General features: G+C 34.3%; 1 protein-coding gene across 1 annotated transcript; it reads left to right on the top strand.

The window, feature by feature from the left end:
• On the top strand, positions 1 to 16,413 carry LOC128240048 (thrombospondin-1-like). Its single transcript, XM_052956533.1, has 9 exons — positions 1 to 94; positions 1,366 to 1,445; positions 2,699 to 2,767; positions 3,006 to 3,150; positions 3,518 to 3,640; positions 3,933 to 4,103; positions 5,052 to 5,222; positions 14,569 to 14,721; positions 15,853 to 16,413. The coding sequence occupies exons 1-9, from the start codon at positions 34 to 36 to the stop codon at positions 16,263 to 16,265; spliced, it is 1,386 nt and encodes a 461-aa protein (XP_052812493.1). The 5' UTR covers positions 1 to 33; the 3' UTR covers positions 16,266 to 16,413.
• Positions 16,414 to 16,894: the final 481 nt, after the last annotated feature.

Below are 16,894 nucleotides of genomic sequence, written 5' to 3'. Positions count from 1 at the left end.
AACTGGCAGACGCCGAAGGATCTGGATGGCAAGATGACATCTAAGGTCTTTCTCATTTGTTTTGTAGTGTTTACAGCGTTCCTCGTCCAAGTCGGTAAGTTCTTTGTAATGGTTTTATCAAAGTTAAAATCATTTCATAAAAATTCATTACAAATTATTAGGATTAAATTTCCTTCCTCGGCCAACAACGGCTTTTTTGCTTTACTCTCCGTTTTCGCTATTCTTTATCTAAAACCCACGGTATTTTTTTTCAAAAAAATTGAATAACATACAGAAACTTTGAAACACGAACAAAATGCTATTTTTACGGCATCAAACAAACCAAAATATGGGTAACTCACTGTAATGGAGTCAGGAAGGCAGGGAAAGAGGATAGATATTTAATTCCATATTTGAAGTGTCTATATCTTAAAACTGATTTAGGTGATAATTTTTATATGCGTAAAAAGGGTTTATTTTCCTCTTCGGGTTTTACTTGCCCATAGTAGAAATATTCCGGCGCGGTCAATCGAGAGTCTGCTTGCAGAAAACACTATATTGTTAAAGTGACTCGCTCATGGTTTGTAAAATGCACTTTGTTTAATTATGAAATAAAGTGTGGCGAATCATAAGGAGTGTTAAAACAAAAATACCAAAAGCTGTAACCATTCAGCGAATGATGATATTTGCTCAAATATCGTCTTTGAAGATATTCTTTGCAAAAGCGTTTATGACACGATTGAAAATTAGTTAACGCTGTGGTGTTGCGTGATTGGTTGATTGACATTATCACGTGATGTTATCAATGTGTCCTTAACAGGTCAACATATCCGCTACTTTTGTTAAAGTCCCGTAAGCCGTTTGGACTAGCCGGCTACTTTCCATTTTTTTCTTGACCTCACCGGCGTGGGTTCGAACCCCACTGAAACCAAAATACTTTTTTATGCTATAACTGTATTTGTTTTTGCAATTTCGATATCATTGAGTAAAATAATGATAGGAAAAGTGTTTTCAGATGCATTAACGGGAAAAGTAATTTTTGGTTCAAAAATATGAGCGAGTTTAAGAAATAGATGCTGCACCAACTAATAAAGTAATTGAAACTATACAAAAGCGCGAAACGTGGTTTGTATAATTTTATTCACGGGTACAGTTGGCGTATTAATTATTTTGAAGCCTATGTTCTAGGACATTGGACAATAAGTAGCGTGCCTTTCAGTGAACATCATTGTTTTTTATACGCGCACTATTTACTTCACTTAAAGACCTCTGCCTGCTGGTTATCGCTCAGATAAGAAAAGTCGAAAATGAACAGAGAGGACTGTAAGTCGGTCGTCACAAAACCGTTTCAAAGATGGTGCAATATTAGATAAGATTGTGTTATAGAATGCTTGGAGTGTCTAAGATGCCAGAATGTGGAAGATCCGAAACATTGTAATACAACAATCCTATGCCAAAATGGACAGGTATGTATAAACACTAATTCGTCCAAGTAATGAAATGTTTGTTTACAGAAAGCGGTTGACATATATAGGCGTAAAATTCCGTTTATTTGAAAAAAAACAACAACGATCATATGACTGTATAAATACACTCAAACATTAAAATAATTAACTATTGTTTTAGCACTTTATTCGAGTGGTTTTAAAACTTAGCATTGATAGTGTTGACATATATGCTCAGTATTTATTTTAAAGGTCATATTTAGACAGATACTTCATCGCTTTTACCGGAATAATGTTTCGCTTGAGTTCCAACTTTGCAAAAACACATTTGCATAGACAATATCCCACCCTCGACGAGCTATGACTTGACATGAGGTCTTGCTCATCTTCTCATCTAGCTGACTTTGCGGATTATTTTCATACGACTCAAAATCAAGACTTATGCAGGATGTCATGTCTGATGTTCAGAGCATTTCTAGAACGTTGCAAAAAATATACGCATATACCGCCAATATAAGACATTTCCAAATGATCCCTTTAATGATGTTTGTTTGATCTGTTTTGTTACTTTGATTTCAAAAATCGGCTATATCAACACTGCAAATGTTGTTTATCACCGATGTGTTCACCCCTGCAGCTGTTATAAGAGCACCAAAAGTCTCTGTTGTCTAAACCATTGATTACGCCATTGTTCCAACTTTTATCGTCTATGTTATCACTTCTGAAGACGTTAGTCCCCTCGCGTTGGTTGCAGAATATGACGGCATAAGTAGTTCCCAGTAACCAGACGATATCTAAATAGTATACATATTACATAGTCTGTAATCTATATATAATTCCAAGATAATTATGATTTGCCAGAATCAAAGGAAATTATATGCATGTATTGTGCTTCTACGCATCATGCTTGGCACGTCTTACAAACCCTGAATCATTTCCTTGAAAAACTATGTAAAGTAGACATCTTAACAAGAGCAAGAATTCATATGAGTTTAAGTCAAAGTCAATGAAGGATATATATTGAAATACTACTCATCGTGTTTGTCACCCCTTTTTTCAATAAAACACTAGATAAATAGGTTGAACGTAACAACGGACGAACACGCACATATGACAATATAAACAAACCACCATTGTGACTCCTATATTACCCTTCAAAACTGGATATGCTAAGTCATAATAATGATAACATCATGATTATAGATTATATATGGTTTCGACGTGGAACATAAAGTACCCTTCCGAAGAAAACTAATCTAAACTATTTTATACAGTCTTGCTACGTGAAAACAACTCAATCTGCACCAACAGTGTTGTTTGAGTTGGGATGCGAAAACAATCAGGTAAAACACTCAGTAGATGCATGTTTACAAATAATAACTAAATGTTGATTATAGACGAGTAAACATTTACCAAATTAATAACATATGTTTGCAGATAGAAACTAGTAAACAAGTCGTTGATTACATGTATGATGACGGTAGACATTTTAACGAAACTTTTTCATCTAAACTTATAAAATATTAACACCATCCTTTGCTTCTTGGACAATCGTTATTTAGTATGATTTTTAACGTTAAGCAATGCGGCACGGGGTCCCCAGCTGCGTCAATTGTTGGTAAACGTGAGGTATCGGCGTCAATGGTCGGTAAACGTCAGACATTTTCCTGCCACGAGTGCTGTTCCGCCAACAACTGTAACGAGCAACTCTGTGCCCACAGGAAACGTAATCAACTCGCTAGTTTTTCTAAGAAATCATAAATTAGATATATGAACTGCGAACATGTTTAAGCTATATTAGTAATAGTTATTACACCCAATAACCACGTTTACTATTAAAATTGTATACACCGAGTGCAATGCTTTATTAACACTTTCAACATCTCATGTAATGGGTGCAGTTACTGTTTGTACCATATTCGCAAATACAATGGTTATACATGTATTAAATATTTTTGGAAGTAAAGGGCATGCTACGCATTGCGCGGCAAAAGCTTTGCCTTATTATTTTCCTTCTGATATGAGTATTAATACAAAGACTAAAGAAACATAAAGATTATACACATATTCATAAATTGAATGCATTATTTCAGCGTCGGCATGCATAGATTCTGAAACTGTTGACTGCGCCCTAATGCACTCGCTTTTCAACGTATGTGCTGATATCCAACATGCGAAAAGCGTGTGTCCAAAGTTTTGCGGTCTTTGTACACTTGGTAGGTTTGTAATTGTTATTATGGAAAGCCAAATGTCCCGATGATATTTCGGGATTGAGAAACGAGACGCGCGGGACCTTTTGCTTTCCATATATTACTCAGTATGATATTATTTTGACACTAAAAGAACGTAAACACAATAAGAAGTAAACTGTTACGTGAAGAAATGACGACTTATATTTGTGTATGGTTTTAATTTTGCATTTCAAATAATTGTTTTGTGGGATACCAGAAGAAAGGTTAGTTTTCAATTAATTAACTTTCATTGTCATCATAATCTTCTAAAATTAAGTCGATGGCAACTGGGCGAACTGGGGCGCGTGGTCGACCTGTGATGTCACCTGTGAAAATGGTACACAAGTGCGAATGCGTACCTGTACAAATCCTGTCCCAAAGAATGGCGGCCTAAACTGTACTGGACAAGACAGGCAAATCAGGATGTGTTCAAAGGATCTGTGCCCAGGTAATGGACATGTCAATATTATTCATCGATAGTATTGTTCTCTCTCCCGCCCATTATGTCATTTGGTGTAAGGTTTACCAAGTAGTTTGCTCTGTCAATTATTTCTTCCAGGTTGAGTATATTACCTTAAATTAATATTGTTTATATGTATATATTCTCTGCCCCTTGATACATCTTTTATCATGTCCCTTGTACTCGACCAGGTTTTGTCAGGTTAAGAATCAAGGACCAACTAAATTACAAGTTTTAAACGCAGGAGTTAATCGATATAATACAAATCTGTTTTACAAGAAAAACTGGCTTTGTCGCAAAATTTTCGCCATCCTAGCACTAACCATTTATTTTCTATGTTTATGCGAAAAGCTACAGAAACAAGCCCAGTAGCAAAAAGTTTAAACATAAACCCGGTTTAATGGCACTGGGTAAAAACCAAAAACATAGAACATGAAATCACAAACAAAAAACATGGAAGAACAGCACAAAACTCCACAAACAGCACAGTTCATACATACTATATATAAAAAAACTAGGTATGTTTATCAAGAATCGTTAGGTACCGCCTTGGAACGGTCAGTAAAATGTAAATTTACTGGAGGTTTAAACCAATTTATGTGCACTAACCTCACTATTATCCCAACAATCCTTAATAAAGATAAAACGCAAAAGGTAAATCTTATCAAAGTATGCATTAACCTATGTCACAAAAGATTTTGGTACAGTCCGCTTTTTCACTTCACCTCATAGACATTATCGTAACCAATTAATCAGGCGACAACACCTTGTAGGCGACAACAGGATATGTATCTTATGTATAGCAATCTAAAACGATATTCTTGCATACCCTGTGTGGACGAGTGTGGTGACTCGAGTGAATGATTTGATAGTAAATTAGGCTATCCCTATAAACCTTTAATTTTGGTCAATGTTTGATTGTTTTTTTTTTTGTAGTTCACGGTGGCTGGAGTGGATGGTCAGACTGGGGGACCTGCTCAGCCACGTGTGACGTGGGTATGTCCCAACGATGGCGGGCTTGTACCAACCCAAAACCCGCTCTAGCCGGTGATTTCTGCCTAGGTGCCCAACAAGAATACAAGATGTGTACAGCAAGTCCTTGTTCCAGTAAGTAAGGTTAACGTTATCCAGTTTTATGAATACGAGACATGTAGACGTTTCAATATGTCCGCCAAAACGCCAGGGCATGCGTTGCTGGTATAAATGAGATAAGGTTAAGTACGGATTGATGTACTATTGAGCTTGTCATTCCCTCAGCAAAAAGCGAAATTACGTTATAACTAAAATTTGCAGCTTGTGTTGTGTGCTTTAAGCTAACATCAGACTAACAACTTTGCAATAGTTCAAGGTACAAATAACTCGTGTGTAGCATGATTCGCTGTAGAGTTTTTTTACATACAATCATTTTAAACGAAACCAAACCAAACAAAAATGAATAATTGCCACCAGACATCAACGATTCACACAATTGAGTATTGGATGCCTTAAAAGAATGCTTAAAGGCATGATAATAACATGCAACGGAGACGCAAGCACACAAGAATAATTATAAAATGCAGTTCTGATTTTGAGTTACATATAACAATTACTAGCATGAAACATTATGTTCTGTATCCACAAAAAAACGTGCCACTACAAATACATATTTTCATAAACAGAAGTTATTAACTGGTTAGAAGCAAAATCTAAAAAAAGCCTGGCCCGAATCAAAACATGAGGGAAATATAGATAATGCTACCACGATGCAAAGTAAACCCTTACCAATACCCGACCAAACACACACACACACACACACACACACACGCATGCACGCACGCACGCACGCACGCAGGCACGCACGCACGCACGCACCCACGCACGCACGCACGCACGCACGCACGCACACACACACACACACAATTGAACAAACCACTAACGACAAAGCATCACGTATCTTGGCAGATATTCTTGAAGCATATAAAAAACGAACGCTTTTCCGTTACTAAAAGCAGAAGTTGAATGTATATAATTTTCACTGATATTAAGTAAAGAAACGTTTTGAAAACTTTGTATGTGAAGTCTAGTTTTTTATGTAAAATAAATATTGTTTTTTTTTATTTTATTACATGCCTTTTTCCATATCCAGCAGTGCAAAAACAGCACGCCGAGCTTAAACATCCGTATCACCATATTATCGTTTTCTGATCCGGTTTCATGCTAGTACAGCGTGAAGTCTAGTCTACTTTCGCCTCGTTCAAAATATTATAACAATAACATACTAGGAAAACCTGTCTCATTTTAGATACATGATATAACCTAATTTTACGCCACAAGCAGCAGGTATATATCCATGAACATGGTATGCACAGAAACATAAGGATGAGCTGGATGAACATTTTCTCAGCTTAGAACAAGTCCAATGAATCTAGTCAACTTTTAATGGTGAAATTGATGAATTACTACATTACAAATTAAGATGAGCAGCTCGCCAAAACAGAACAGAGGAGACATTCGCGTTATTGAAAGTAATAGCTATTGTATTACCCAATTCCATCAGTTCTGCATATAATACTCGTAAAATATCCTACTTACTTTTCCCTTTCGACCATGTTGTTTAAATGGCCGCGTTACGTCCGAACTAGCACAGACGATGTTTATACTCGGAAAGCATAGTACCGTTTATGTTTATTTTGTGCTTGGATATTAAATAAATTAACTAGCGATTTGTTTACTTTTCTGAGATATACACATTTTCTTGTTATTTGGCTTAAAAAAATAATCATGTAACTGCTGACTTGTTTCGCTAGAGTAGCTTCCATTGACTTCAATACACAAAGTACATAACATATTAATACGGGCCAGTTATTTCATATATGCAAATTTGACAGATAGCGGTAAAATTAAATACAATTGAAATCGAAAAACAAAAAAGAATAAATAAAAGAAAGGACTCAACGGATGTGTGTCTACACAACTAACACGACGTGTTACAGGTCACCAGAATAGTGTCATGTCATAATATCCCTAATGTTGTCTATTAATTTGTATTGTATTTACAAGTTATTTAACATTGTACTGTACAATACGGATATATATCTGGACTCGTACACAGGTTGAAAAAATATATTGGATGAGCTAGGTAACAGCTTATATACAAGTATCAATATATATTTTCTTGGTATTATATCAACTAGCTAATTGAAATTAAAAAAGATTTCTTACCAGCAGTTTATTCACTTACTTATTCAAGTTTATTGTTTTTCTTTAGGCATGGCCTGTGATTACCATCTTTTCAATATTCATATTTCGGTTATTACAGTGTTATTTGTGTTTGTTCAAAAATAAAGTCATTTCTTTCTGAATCATCCAACATTTTTTTTGTATGGTTATTTCTGTGTTTAAATACGGCAATATTGATCATCCTTTATCGTTACGCTTTATCTAGAGCGCCTCTCATTTCACCTTTTCATGCGTTTCGGTCTTTATCATAGGTTTAAAGGCAAATTTCACTTATTCGGAAGTGCCTACTCATTGTAACATGCCTTATTTATTTAAATTAACACTGACTCGTGAATCAAAGCATCTCCGACAATTGGCTACTGTCTATAAACCTAGGTTTTGAAGCGGAATGGTTTGTACTTTCAAACGAAGGCTGAATATGCTTGATCTACATAATCTAGTTTTTATTGTTTACATTTCTACCGCATTGTTTGTCCATGTACACCGGATATTGTCATTAAACCGAATACATACTGGTTACGTTTAAACAATTTCATTTTATTTATCGGAGAATAGTGACTTTTTATCTAACGCTATTTAATGTTTAGTACACAAGTGGAGCTTTCTCCCCATGGTCATATGTGGTGTTGGGGGTTGTGAAACACAAGAACTAAGTGTTATCATGCATACAAAATGGCCAACTGACTTTAGAATATATGCGAAATTCATTAAATGGTGTCTGACCTTAACATCGGACCTGGGAATCATACAATACGGAAAACATATAGGATTTTTGTAAGCGCGTGCGCCCCGATACGGAAATATATTGTACGGTCGACTTGTTTAAAAGAGCATGTACGATTGGACGTGTAAATTAGGTATATAATAATTAATTGTATTTGTATTTGTATTTGTATTTGTATTGGTATTGTAATTGGTATTGTATTGTATTGTTTTGGTTCGTTTTATTTTGTTTTGTATCGTAACGTATTGGTATTGGTATTGTTTTGAGTTGTATTGTATTGTATGTTTTTGTTTTGTTTAGTTTTGTATTGAATTGCATTGTATTGCGTTCATTTTTTGCATTGTATTGTATTGTATTGTATTGTATTGTATTGTATTTGTATTGTATTGTATTGTATTGTATTGTATTGTATTTGTATTGTATTGTATTGTATTGTATTGTATTGTATTGTATTGTATTGTATTGTATTTGTATTTGTATTGTATTGTATTGTATTGTATTGTATTGTATTGTATTGTATTGTATTGTATTGTATTGTATTGTATTGTATTGTATTGTATTGTTTTGAATTGTATTGTATTGTATTGTATTGTTTTGAATTGTATTGTATTGTATTGTTTTGAATTGTATTGTATTGTATTGTATTGCATTGTATTGTATTGTATTGTATTGTATTGTATTGTATTGTATTGTATTGTTTTGAATTGTATTGTATTGTATTGTTTTGAATTGTATTGTATTGTTTTGAATTGTATTGTATTGAATTGTATTGTATTGTTTTGAATTGTATTGTATTGTATTGTATTGTATTGTATTGTATTGTATTGTATTGTATTCTATTGTATTGTATTGTATTGTATTGTATTGTATTGTATTGTATTGTTTTGAATTTTATTGTATTGTATATATGAAGTGAAGCGTGAAGAGTGAAGACATGGAATGTTTTTCTCCGGGGAATATTAGTGATTTAAATTAAATAAAACTGGATTATTAAACTTATTTGGACATTAGTGTATTGTGTAAACATCAGGGTTCATGTCAGATAACGAAAAAAAGAAAAACAAAAAATCTAACAAGAGGAAAAAGAGTGAAAAGAGAAAGGCGAGTAATTCATTATCGAGTAGCCATCTTGAAAACAGTGACCATGCCGCTTCGGGTAACACGTGCATAAATTTTGATCCGGAGTTCGCCAATAATTCACAAGCGTATGTAACAAGTGTTATGAATTCCAATCAATCACCAGTGCTTAACTATGGGCAACCATTTCAATATGGATTCAACCCTCAGTCACCGGGTGTATTCGCGGCGTCAACACCACAGAGTAACGCCCCACCCCCATGGGCTCTAGAAATTATGTCGGACATTAAATCAATTAAAACAGTTATACCTAAAATTGACCAAATTGAACAGGCCCTGGGAAGTATCAAATCAAAGTTGTCGGCTTTTGATGAGAGAATGAGTTCGGTGGAAAGGAAAGTCAACGACATTGAAAAGGCATGCAGCTTCGTAAGTGAAGAAAATGACTCACGAAAAACAGAGGTAAATTCAATTCAAAAACAAGTGAAACAAATAGACACATTTTATAAAAATGCCGATTCTGCGATACATTCATTTCAACAGGAAGCAGAAAGGGCCAAAGAGGAACTCTTAGACATGAAAGCGCGGTCGATGCGAGACAACCTTTTATTTTACGGGGTATCTGAATGTGCCCCTGAGAATAATGAGAACTGTGAAGAGCTCATCAAGGACCTAATAAAGATCAAATTACAGCTTGAAACAGAGGGTATGATTTTCGACCGTGCGCATCGACTCGGGGCGAAGGCAGCTGGTAAGACTCGTCCCATTGTGGTTAAATTCCACAACTACAAATCAAGAGAGGCCGTTAGGTTAAAATCCCTCGAACCGCCCATCAAAGATGCCCTGAAGAGCTCCGGCCATGGCATCGGAGTGCAATCCCCACAGGAGTACCGTGACGCTCGGAAGGCATTCTACCCTATCGTGAAGGACGCCGAAGAACATGGAAACACCGCCCGTATCACCGGAAATAAACTTTATATAAATAGAAAATTAACAAAAAAGTTTGTAAACGGCAAACTCTGTGACCATAAAACCAATAGTGCATAGGACAGTCAAGAGGAGCCAGAATTAAGACTTATATCATGGAACATTAATGGTCTTTCGAGAAAAATTTTAGACACTGACTTTTTAGACATTGTTAATAAGTATGATGTTATACTTTTATCAGAAACTTGGATTTCTAAACACACCTGTTTAAATCTAAATATTAAAGATTATTTTTGTGAGCATTTAAATGGAAATAAGTCGTACAACACAAAGAAAGGCCGTTTTAGCGGTGGCCTATCAATTTATTATCACCAATCATTAAGCAAGTATTTTGAAATTGCAGAAAAAAACCAACATGGTATAATTTGGATAAAGTTAAGTAAAGATTTATTTAATTTTGAAGAAGATGTATATATTTGCAACACATACATTCCTCCAAGTAACTCTAATATACTAAGAAATGATCAATTTGATTTTTTCGAAGAAATAGAAGTTGGTTTTGAAAAGTATTCTCAACTTGGTAAATGTTTTGTTGTAGGGGATCTTAATAGCAGAAGCTCTAATGTTATAGATTACCTTACATTTGACAGGTATATTGACAATGATAATCAGCTGTCAGATTATGTTCACATTTCACCACGTGATTCAAAAGATCACGTGCTAGATACACACGGTAAACGCCTGATCGAGTTATGTCAGTCCACATCTTATATTATTGGTAATGGTCGGCTGCACAGCGATCACGGTGTTGGCGAATATACATTTCATTCAATGAATGGATCAAGCGTAGTGGATTATTTAATACTTAAGCCTCAGGATATCATACATGTCTCGGACTTTCAAATACTTGATCCAAACGAATTTTCCGATCATTCAGGGATCGTTTTCTCTTTTAATAAGCGGGTTGAGAAAAATAATACCAATGATAATATTATTAATAATAATGATAATAAAATCAAATGGAATCCATCAAAAAATGAGGAACTTAAAAGAAATTTGTTACTAAAAAGTGATCAATTGTCTTTACTAGTAGAACAGTTAAACACTAATATAAATATTGACGGTATAACGAATTCGTTCATACAGATAATTCAAGATTCGTCATCGTGTATGTCTGCCAAAGAACAAAATAATATAACAACAAGAAAATCACACCCAAACAAAAAGCCGTGGTTTAATGCAGAATGTTTTAATGCTAGAGCTCATTTTAAAAAGGCTAGAAATAAATTTGTTCGTAATAAAACATGTGCTAACTTACGGCATGAATACATTGAAGCAAAGTCTTGCTACAATAGGTTGAAAAGAAAACATAAGAATAAATTTAATATAAAAGAAAAAGAAATTTTGGCAAACCTGAGTAAATCAAAACCCAAGGAATTTTGGAATAAAATTAAAAGCCAATATAAAAAAAGTCAACCCAAATCTGAGAATTTAAATGCGTCAGACTTATATGACCATTTCAAAACATTATATAGTACTTCAGACTATAATGAAAACCAAGAATTAAGAACAAACATTAGCGATGAGTATCTTGACAAAGAAATAACATTGGCAGAAATTAAAGTATCTGTTTTTTCCCAAAACAATAATAAAAGTAGCGGTTTGGATGGAATAGTCGCGGAAATTTATAAAACTATATTTACAGATATATCACCATTTCTATCGAAACTATTCAATCGCATCTTTTCTACAGGAGAATACCCCAGATCCTTTGGGGATGGTATAATAGTACCTGTTTTTAAGGGGGGAAATGTAGACGAACCAAAGAATTATAGAGGAATAACTCTCATTAATATTCTTTCGAAAATATATTCTCAAATATTACTTAATAGACTAACAACGTGGAGTAGTATTAATAATAAAATTATCGAAAATCAATTTGGATTTCAAAAAGGAAAGTCTACGATTGATTGTGTGTATATTTTACATTCAATTATAGCAAAAACACTTTCCTCAAAGATGAAACTGTATTGTTGTTTTGTTGACTATGAGAAGTGTTTTGATAAAATCACAAGATCACATCTATTCTATAAGTTAATAACTGAAAATATAAGCACCCGTTTCGTAAAGGCCATCAAGGCCATGTATAGTGCCGTCAAGGCATGTGTACGATATAAAACAAACCTATCTCCATTCTTTACATCAAATATCGGCGTAAAACAGGGAGACCCCAGTTCAAGTTTGATGTTTTTATTCTTCGTTAACGATATTTTATCAAATATTAATCATAATATAGAAGGAATTTGCACCATAAACGATATCAAATTATATCTGCTTTTATTTGCCGATGACGCTGTTATTTTTGCTCAAACTCCTCAGGCCCTACAATCAATGCTTGATGATTTACAAGTCTACTGTGGAATATGGGATCTCAAAGTTAATACATTAAAAACTAAAATTATGATATTCGAAAGAGGCAGAAAATCTAACTTTATCTTTAACATGAATAATACAAATCTAGAAATTGTTGAATCATTTAAATACTTGGGTATAACCTTGTTCAAGAATGGAAACTGGAATAGGACACAGAAACACATTGCACAACATTCCCTTTATGCCTTACATAATTTATTTATCGTTTATAATCAACTAGACATTAACATCAAAGAAAAAACTAATCTTTTTGACAGTCTCATTGGGTCAATTCTTAATTATGGTTCAGAAATCATTGGATTCCATCCAGCAAAAAACATTGAACTAATTCACTGCAAATTCATGAGAAAAGTTTTAAACGTCAGGAAAAGTACGAATCTCACCGCCTTATATGGTGAACTAGGAAGGCACCCAATGATAACTGAACGAAAAATAAGAATGCTTAAGTATTGGATACGAATTTTAAAATCTAATAATACATCACTAATTAAAAATACATATAGAATGTTAAAAAATGACGTTGACAACAATAATACATACAGTGGAATGAATTGGGCATATCAAATAAAGAAAATATTAGATGAAATTGGAATGTCAGAAATATGGTTAAATCAAGATATACAACCGATTTCGATCAAAATAATACGACAAAGAATGATTGATATTTATAAACAGTCGTGGAATACAGATATTAATGATTCAAACAGACTCGAAACATATCGCTGGTATAAAAATGAACTCAAGCAAGAAAAATATCTAGATAGTATACACATAAATAAATATAGAATTGCCCTTACAAAATTTCGAGTTTCCTCACATGACCTATTAATCGAAACGGGGAGACATCATAACATCCCAAGAACAGATAGAATATGTACCTTTTGTAATATGAATACCATCGAAAATGAATATCATTTTCTTTTAGTATGTCCAAAATATCACAATCTACGAAAACAATTCTTTAAACCATACTTTTGCCATTGGCCAACAAAACAAAAATTTATTACCCTTTTGTCCTCAGACAACGGAAAAACTATGCACTGTGTTAGTAAATATCTATATCATGCATTTTTGTTACGATCAGAACCTAATTATGTTGAGAATTGATATGATATATAGTATACTTCTCTATTGACTATGTCTTTGCTCTTTACGATGTTTTTTTTCATATGATTTATTTCATATGTTTTGCATTTTGGCTATAGATGATATGTCATTTAATGCTGAATAAATATTATGTTATGTTATGTTATGTTATGTATTGTACTGTATTGTATAATATTGTATTGTAAGGAATTGTATTGTATTGAATTGTATTGTATTGTTTTGAATTGTATTGTATTGTATTGTATTGTATTGTATTGTATTGTATTGTATTGTATTGTATTGTATTGTATTGTTTTGAATTGTATTGTATTGTACTGTATTGTATAATATTGTATTGTAAGGAATTGTATTGTATTGTTTTGTTTTGTATGATATTGTACGTTTTATAAGTATTGTATCGGAATGAATAAGGTTTATGTATCACCAATAATTTATATAGCGTTTTCAACGCTATTGTGTTAATTGTGATGTTGTTGATAGATATTGTTTGGTTGCTGTTAGCTCATTTGTTTTGGTAGCAGTATGACTCAGTTTCAGTTTTTATGTATTTCAATGAATACAACACTGTTAAGAATTTAGACATACCGTTATTAAACGAATATGAGAAAACCACCACGTAATTATTAATCATAGTCATATTAAAACTACAAAGACCTTATTTAATAACACAGGTATTAAGCGACATTCGCTGAAAGATTGTGCTGCCTATATTGATGTTTCCATGTATTTTTTTATATAACAGATGCTTTTTCATACGCATATTTTTTAACACAGCTATTGATCTCACAGTCAGTACAGTAATTAAAAAAATGTATTGCTTTCATTGTCATGAATGAATGATATACAAGCGCGAGCACTTGATGGAATTATCCATCACATAAATAAAATTGCTAATATAAAATCGAAATCAGGTTTTCTAAAAATCAAAACTAACTGAAATAGAAAAGTGTAGTAACGATATTTCAGCCTGGATGGACTGGGGCTCGTGGACGTCATGCAGCGTGACGTGTGGGGCTGGCCTGCAACGTAGATACCGGAACTGTACGTCGACGTCATCTATTCTTGGCATAGGCTGTGTAGGAAGTAACGACCAAACAGAGACGTGTAGTAACTCAACTTGTGAGTAAAGCAATGAGTCATCCTTTTTCTGTCGAGCATTATACTTGGTTCTATCACTAGTAAGAGCAAAAAATGGTAAAAACAATTATGTGTATAGATGTTCTAATATGAAACCACTTTTTCACATATTCTTTTGACATAAACTGAATTTTATGTAATTATCTTTGGTCGACCATCTGCTTTTCTTGTGTTGATATTTTTAGAAACGATTGCATTAGTTTGTGTTTGCATGCTGTACGAATGCATTGAAGCATATTCAAATCCATGAAATGTGCTAGCGCTTTTGGGAAATGCCCTACCCCGGTGTGAGTACAGCATGAACAAATAGCACACATATGCAAACAACCCTTACATGTACTTTAATAATTCCTCGGTGCAAACAATTAGTTTATCGGCGATATACGTCACGTCGTATAAATACCAGACTGCTATACCCAGTGTGTGTATACCACGTGATAAATTACGTCATATATACTACGTCGGAAGGCAAAGATTTGCCTAAAATGAAGACTTAAAATCAAAGATAAGTTTTCATTTACAACACCATTTTAAATGAAACAAAGGGCAGTCTATGCCGCTTAAAGAGCCCCGCATTTGTTTTATTTCCGAAATTTGATGATGTCATTAGTTTCATCAAACACTTCGACAAACCTGTTTCCAAAATAATGTTTGGACAGTGCTCCGTCAGACGGCCGTGTTGTGAAAAGGTTTGTCGAAGTGTTTAAAAACTAAACTCGCAATCAAATTCTGGTAAAAGACCGGAGGTGGGGCTCCGTAAGCGGCGTATACTGTGCTATGTATCGTTTTAAAAAGGTGAAGAAATGGTAAAGTTATCTTTGTTTAAAGTATTTTTTCAAATCAAAATATTGCCTTCCGACGTAGCATTTATGACGCAATTTATCACTGGTATACACACACTGTATATTGATATAACAGATGACTCCGTAACACATTGGTCTGTATACACAAAAGACTTCTGGTGTTCTCATTTTATAGGCGAATGTAACTATTTGTTATGACCCCTACAGATCAAAACGGTCAGAGGTTTTCCTCAGTTTTTATTAAGAGCTGCACGTGCATATACGCGTATACAATATCTCTTAAAATGTATTTTAAATCAATTGTGTACAGGTGATCAGGTGGCCTTCAACGCTCATGGCCACCAAGCACTGGCTGGAAATATCATCACCTTTACAACAGTCATCCTGAACGAAGGGAACGCGTTCAATAAGACATCAGGACTTTTCACAGCGCCTTTTAGTGGAAACTACTTCTTCTCCGTACAACTCTGTGCTCAAAACCAACAAAGTATTTTGTTTAACATAAAAAAGGCCAATGCGGACATGTCTTCCCCGACGTACCTCACCTCAGCCCATGATTATGACCATAATAGCTACCTATGTGGCACCTCATTTGTGGTCACCAAACTCCATGTGGGTGATCACGTGTGGGTGTACACGATCAGTTCTGCAAGATTTCTTTATGACTCAGGAACACAACAATGGTGTTCGTTCACCGGCTCACTGCTAAGCGTGTCCGACTGATAGACACGTGTTCTTTTTCGTAAAGTCATGCAATGATTATATGCCGTAATGAATACGTGTGTTAGTTCTAAACTCATCTTCAATTTGTATGATAATGATCGGAATAATCTACTATATATCGAACAATTGTGTTAATGATTATTCTAAACTGTACATTTAACTCAATAAAAAAGATGTAGTGAAATCATAACGGGCCTTGTGCTTTCTATATCTTGTTAAACATCATTACTTATTAAATTTGTCTTGGTTTTTGCTTTTATGTACGGATGGATACATTTTATTTGACCATTGTCGCCTATTTCTGATACGCGGATACGAGAAATTGTTACGTAGCTTCAGCATACAACCTTTTAGACAAATATCTCTTTTATGTAATAATATGTGTACGTGCGATGATTCTTCGATGTTAATTTTCTGCGAACGGCACTCACCAGACATACTTGCAAAAAAGGCGCAAGGTAATGACTCAGTCACATAGCCCGGCCGATGAGGTCCGATGAGCCAGCGATGCGATTTTCACCGAACACCGGCCGGACACCGGCCGGACATCTGTGGCGTTTGTTGCTTAAAACCGAATCGGTGGCAGCTCGGTGAAATTTTAACTTCGGAGCTAAATTTCACCGGGCTCT

The sequence above is a fragment of the Mya arenaria genome, chromosome 7, assembly GCF_026914265.1.
Source record: "Mya arenaria isolate MELC-2E11 chromosome 7, ASM2691426v1".
NCBI lineage: Eukaryota > Metazoa > Mollusca > Bivalvia > Myida > Myidae > Mya > Mya arenaria.
The sequence above is the reverse complement of the archived record's forward strand: the minus strand, read 5'-3'. Positions and strand labels throughout refer to the sequence as shown.

Bases quoted from the DNA above. Each gene is read 5' to 3' on its own strand.
- LOC128240048 (XM_052956533.1), top strand. From the start codon at position 34: ATGACATCTAAGGTCTTTCTCATTTGTTTTGTAGTGTTTACAGCGTTC. The intron at 5,223-14,568 runs GTAAGTAAGGTT...ACGATATTTCAG, and splicing joins TACAGCAAGTCCTTGTTCCA to CCTGGATGGACTGGGGCTCG. The intron at 14,722-15,852 runs GTGAGTAAAGCA...AATTGTGTACAG, and splicing joins GACGTGTAGTAACTCAACTT to GTGATCAGGTGGCCTTCAAC.